The sequence below is a fragment of the Lampris incognitus genome, chromosome 8, assembly GCF_029633865.1.
Source record: "Lampris incognitus isolate fLamInc1 chromosome 8, fLamInc1.hap2, whole genome shotgun sequence".
Taxonomy (NCBI): Eukaryota; Metazoa; Chordata; class Actinopteri; order Lampriformes; family Lampridae; genus Lampris; species Lampris incognitus.
In genome coordinates, this window is record NC_079218.1 from 28,152,119 (window position 1) to 28,158,232 (window position 6,114).

A 6,114-nucleotide genomic window follows, 5' to 3' on the forward strand; every position below is an offset into this window, starting at 1 on the left:
TTGTTATAAGGACAGTGATGTCTTCATGTCCTGTGCTGTGCAAAATGTATTTACTCTGAAAGCAATGTTAAAAAGTATTCAATTAAAACAAGTAAAATTACTGTCATTGGATAGGATTGCACACTCAAGCAGAGTTAAACTTGAGCCCAGATAGCGTGGTTGAAGATATTTAGGTATGGACCTAAAATGGCCTCACCGAATTAGTTAATAATTTAAACATTGTGTTCGCTTTCATCGTTTTCATGTGTTGACCTCTGCATTGACAACAAGCGTAGGCTCTGTCTCAACAGCCGCTTCTGTATCTGTGTCTATATCAGCATCTGGCAAGACACCACAGCACGAATGATTCAGCTGCCGCTCCAGGGTGGTGACACGCTGCTTCAGCCTTTGTTGAGTGGCTGTGAATTCACTGAGCAGACGCGCAAACCGAGTCTGCAGGGTGTCCAGAGAGGACTCTAACCTCTCCACCTTCTCCTCTGTGTCCTCTTTACCTAGCCCACCACTTTCTGCATTCTCGTCCAGGAGACCCTCCTTCATCAAGATCTCCCGGCCCCTCTCCTCAAGCACCTTCTTAGCATCTGGATACTCCGTAACTGCCTCCATCAAGTCATCCTTAGAGAGGCAGAAGAGATCGGAGTAACCAAGGCTACGGATGTTGGCTGTGCGACGATTCCCCATTTTGCTACCTTTTATATTCAGAATGCTGATTTCCCCGAAGCAGCTGCCGGCTGTGAGGAGGGCATATTGTGTAACCCCATCATCAGCCACCACAGCCAGCTTTCCCTCTTTAATGATGTACATTTCCTTTCCTATGTCACCTTTACGGCAGATATAGTCTCCTGGACTGTAGACCTGTGGGCGGAGTTTAAGCACCAACTCCACCAACAGTCCCGCCTCACAGTCTTGAAAGATGCGAACTTTTTTCAGGGTCTCCAGGTGTACATTGATGGCGATCTCGGCCCGTAGTTTGTTGGGCAAATTCTTGAGCACCTCCTGTTCATCCACTGCTTTCTTGTTAGTCCAGAGGTAATCAAACCACTTAATGACTCGGGCCTCCAGCTCTCTGCTGACTCTACGGAAGTGCATGTAGTGTTTTACGGCATCAATGCGGGCCTGAAACTCCGCACGTGTCGCATTCATGTTGGCAATCATTGAGCCCACGTTCCCCACAATAGTGGCAAAGATCAGCACCCCAACAAGGAAATCAAAGACCACAAACAGGTATTCCTCATCCCGCACCGGTGCAGGCATCTCTCCTATGGTGGTAAGAGTTAGGGTCGACCAGTACAGACAGTAGACGTAGCCACGGGTTAAGGAGCTGTACTCAGGATTGGAGATGTTTGGGTACACCCAGGTATCCGAGCCAAACCCCAAAGACTTTGAGATAGCAAAGTAGATGCAAGCATTCCAGTGAATGATGACCAGGATGTAGAGCACCAAATTGCAGATGCGAAAGATGTTGGGGTAGTTGGTGCGTGTCTCGGTGCGGTCAAAGAACTCAAACATGCGTGGGAAGCGTAGCAGACGGTTGAACCTGAGCTGTGGCATGTGTATGCCTGTGGTGATGTAAGCCAAATCTGTTGGGAGGATGGACACCACATCCAACTTGAATTGGAATGTACGGATATAGCTGTCTCTCAGTTTGGCATGATCTTTCACCAACAAACCTTGCTCCAGGAACCCTATAGGATAAAATAAAGGATATGTTCAGCTGTATTAAGTTACTTGTCAGCCCGCCTCACAAATGTACAGTAGGATGCCATTATGTTGTCAAACCCGAAGCGTAATGATTTAATAGGCTACCTGTGCGAAGTCTGACACAAGTGTCCATTATGTACACAAGGTCAGAAAGATAATCCAACACCAGCCAGCAGATGTAATTTCCCACCTGTAGCTTGTCAAAGCATGCCCTGTGAATGACGTTGAACAAAATATTTCACACTGATTAAGAAAGAACCTTTAACTGTATTTAACTTAGGCAACACATCCATTCACTTTACATAAAATAGACATTCTAGCTTCGAAGCTTTAAGGTCCAAATTGGTAAACATTGTTTATTACCTTGCCACAACAAGGATCCAGTTGTAGAGCACAGCTATGGCAATAACAAATAGCCAACGGTAGTACGCATCATCTGATGGGGACACCACGAACAGTTCCCATTTTCCCCTAAAAGTAATGAGTGGTTACTACTAAGTATACACTCACACATTTTTGTTATAAGTGGCTTATTTTATTTCAACATAGACAATTATCTCCTTGTGCTTCGTGTGACCCCCGTCAAGTTGGTACAGTATTTTTACACATTGCTGCTTAACAGAAAACGTTTCACAAATGGACTATCAGTATCAGATCTATTTCCCCGTTATGTAATATCTCATTAAGTACACGAGGATGGTTTTGACGAGAAGCCATACTTAAAGATCCCCTTGGCATTGTTGCCATTGGCATCCGGTTGTGTATTGCTGATGCGACTGGGGGCAATTCTCAGCTCAGGTCCACGAAAGCGCTCCAGGAAAGAGTCCGGCCGTTCATCAGCCTCTAGCAAGCTCCTGTGTGCCCATTCTCTCAGAGTCACCACCAGATTCACCAGTCTAACAGACCGAGAGAAAGCATACGAAGTTATTTTCACACACGCAAGCATTCTGTAAATGTTACACATCTTTTTTTAAATGTATCCCCCTTTTTCTCCCCAGTTGTATCCGGCCAATTACCCCACTTTGCCAAGCAGTTCCGGTTGCTGCTCCACCCTCTCTGCCGATCCAGGGAGGCCTGCAGACTACCATATACCTCCCCGATATATGTGAAGTCGCCAGCCGATTCTTTTCACCTGACAATGAGGAGTTTCGCCAGGGGGACGTAGCGCGTGGGAGGATCACGCTATTCCCCCCAGTTCCCTTCCCCTCCGAACGGGCGCCCAACCGACCAGAGGAGACGCTAGTGCAGTGACTAGGACACATACCCACATCCGGCTTCCCACCTCTAGACACAGCCAATTGTGTCTGGGACGCCCGACTAAGCCGGAGGTAACGGCGATTCAAACTAGCGATCCCCGTGTTGGTAGGCAACGGAATAGACCGCCACGCCACTCGGACGCGCCCATGTTACACATCTTTTGAACATGAACATCAGGTGTGAACGAGAGCCCGATGTCAGCAGGAGTCTGACATTTAGGGATTAAAAATCAAGGAACAATGTAAGTTTTCCTAATATATTGTAGCGAATTCGGGGGGCAACCACAGTAACTGCCGCAGCCGGGACACGAACCCGTATCTCCCGCACCGCGGGAGACTTTGCCAACCGTTCGACTAAAGGTTTCGACCCGTTAGCCAATGGCCAACGTGTCTACTTATCCATGCACGTTACACTACATCGGTGTCAGAAGTGAGATACGCGCGGACGCGCTTTCCCGAAGGGGGGGGGTAGTGTGACGTGCATGGATAAGTAGACACGTTGGCCGTTGGCTAAAGACGCGGCCCTTTTAGGCCCTTTTAACCGAGCGGTTGGCGATGTCTCCCTCGGTGCGGAAGATACGGGTTCGCGTCCCGGCTGCGGCAGTTTCTGTGGTTGCCCCCTGAATTCGCTACAATATGCAAGAACAAAGCCATTAGATTAACACACAGAGCATTCAAATCTTAAAGGACTACACAACACTTAACAGCTTATTTTCATCGAATACTGATGTACTTGGACATATCCAAGTCAGAAACATTGATCATGGTGGTTAACATTTTAGCGCAGCCTGTACGATCTATACGCAAAGCAGTGAATTTCAGCTAAGTGCTGCTTCTATGGTTATAACTGCGTTATTGCAACCATGGCTTGTCATAGGCATGGCTACGTGATGCGATACGAGTCACAACCCCCTGGCTACACCCTTCCACCTTCTACTATAGGTAAAAAATAAAATAAAATACGCTGTCACACACAGAGCGAGCGAGAGGGGACCATCCCAACATTTTCTTCAGATTCTGGCATTTTTATGAAATCTCGAATAGGTCCACGGTCTATCGAAACTGGGGTGTTTTGTTGACCTTTGAGCTATTAATGTGTTGTAGTTTGTCTCAAATGTATGAATTGTACTGATGTTGAACATAGAGATCTCTTAAAGTCGGCTGAAAATTGAAACACTGATACTCAAACAACACTTATTACTCTAATCATCACGTATTTTGTACTGGCTTTCTACTGACAAAAAAGTATCGAAGGTAGAATTCTTACTGTTTTTCTCTTTCCAGAAGAGTTCCCCGCAGTTCAGCTTCTCTCAGCCGATACCCCCATCCCACCCCCATAATATCATCAAACATCCTCATTTATATATAGCCTATGAAAGCAAATTATGAAACCCCGCCCACCCTTAACACCGACCCATGCTTGTACTTGTTTGTACTTATGAGCTGAACTTTGTACAAGTTCAGCTCATAAATATTAATAAGGATTAGACCACTCCCCCCACAGTTCTCGAGACAATGACAACATTTTTTGATAACGGTATAAAAGGCACATTATTAGCAATTTACAAATTAAAACAATTGCTGGGTGCTTTATTATGCTGGGTTCAAGGTTTTTAAACATGAAAAGTCAAATATGATAGCCGGTTTTGGTCTGACTTTAAGGATCTGGAAACAAAAGGAAATCTGCTAGCAGCTATCAATGACTGCTTGTCATGTATATGGCACAAAAGGTTTGCCTACACTCAAAAGAAAAAAAAAGCTATTCTATGTTTACAATTCAGTTTTTTTTCTCTTAAAATTAAATCAGCCAAACAATATGGAGGAATAATTGTTGACTGTTTGAGCTGTGGATAAACTATGCCATACTGTATTTTGCCTGAAAGTGAACCCAATAAAGTTATAAAATCTGATTTTTAAATTAAAGGGGTTTTCACGCTGCGTGCTTCTCTATCAGATAGCACAAGCTGATTTATGGTGAGCTTAAAGAACAATGTAAGCTGACCACCACTGCTTTGTCAAAACCTTACCTTGAGATCGCCCCCCTCCTTTGAGAGGAATTTCTTGAATTGTCCCCTTGAGGATCGAGGGCAGCGACTCGTTGGAGTTCAGACGATGTGTCATCACACACTGAGGGCACCCTGAGAGGAGGCAGGAGACGTTAGATACAGGCACGCAAAGTATTTCTTATAGACATGACTATGAAATTGCACTCACATTGTGCTAGAGATCTCAGGCGTACTTTTTAAAGCTAACGCAGTGGGGGGAAAGGGTAATTAAAGAGGCAAACAACTAAGGCCGATCCGAATACTTCGAAGCTTCCGGTCATTGCCGCGGTAATCGACGGCAAAATCAGTATTCGACCCCCCCAGAAGACGGTGAACGGCAGTTGGCAGTACGGCACGGGAAAAACAAACTGCGATGGAGCCGGCAGGACGGCAAAAAAAAAAAATAAAACAGTACAGGACGATTGGTTGCTATGGTGATGTTAAATTGTTTGCAGGAGAAAAATAAATTATATTGTACTAAACTGTTTTGTGTTTGTTTTATATAATTCAATAACACACAAACCACATATTTAATAATAATAAATTAAACTTATATAGCACTTTTCTAATTAACATTGTGTTTTACTTTTGTAGAAATAAAAAAACATCTACATTTTATTCTATTTTAACTTGTTGGCACAATTTGCCGGAGTCATCTGATTTTACCGTCCTGCTCTCATCCACAATGATGACCTTCGGTGTCTACGTGAACGCAGCATGCTGTCTCTCGTCTCTTCTACGCCCACTGCAACATCATGGGATGTGATTCACAGCTAATTTGGCAAGATGTCCAAAAAGTTAAGCCCCCCCCCCCCAGTAGCAAAGCCTTGAATATTTTCGAATACTTGCTGCTGAATATTCGAAGCCCCCCCCCCCCAAAAAAAGGTATTCGGTACAGCTCTACACACAACTAATCGCGCACAAAAATGAGTATAAATGAATGAATATAAATGCATAAATAGTGCTTGTGTGATATGGTTTGGAGGATTCACACTCAGGCTCTTTACGGCACACCTGCTAAGGATACTCTCCGCTCTCCCAATTTCCTCCTCTAATGTGGTCTTCACCGAGAGACCGTGGGGCGACAGGTCTCTCTCAGCTGCCTGGCACGTCAT

The 6,114-nt window shown here is 44.8% G+C and overlaps 1 protein-coding gene across 1 annotated transcript; it reads right to left on the bottom strand.

Annotated features, from left to right (window-relative positions):
* Positions 1-240: 240 nt before the first annotated feature.
* cnga2b (cyclic nucleotide gated channel subunit alpha 2b) lies at positions 241-6,114 on the bottom strand. Its single transcript, XM_056284255.1, has 6 exons — positions 6,014-6,114; positions 4,982-5,092; positions 2,418-2,594; positions 2,062-2,169; positions 1,804-1,910; positions 241-1,682 (listed from the first exon to the last, which is right to left on the bottom strand). The coding sequence occupies exons 1-6, from the start codon at positions 6,112-6,114 to the stop codon at positions 241-243; spliced, it is 2,046 nt and encodes a 681-aa protein (XP_056140230.1).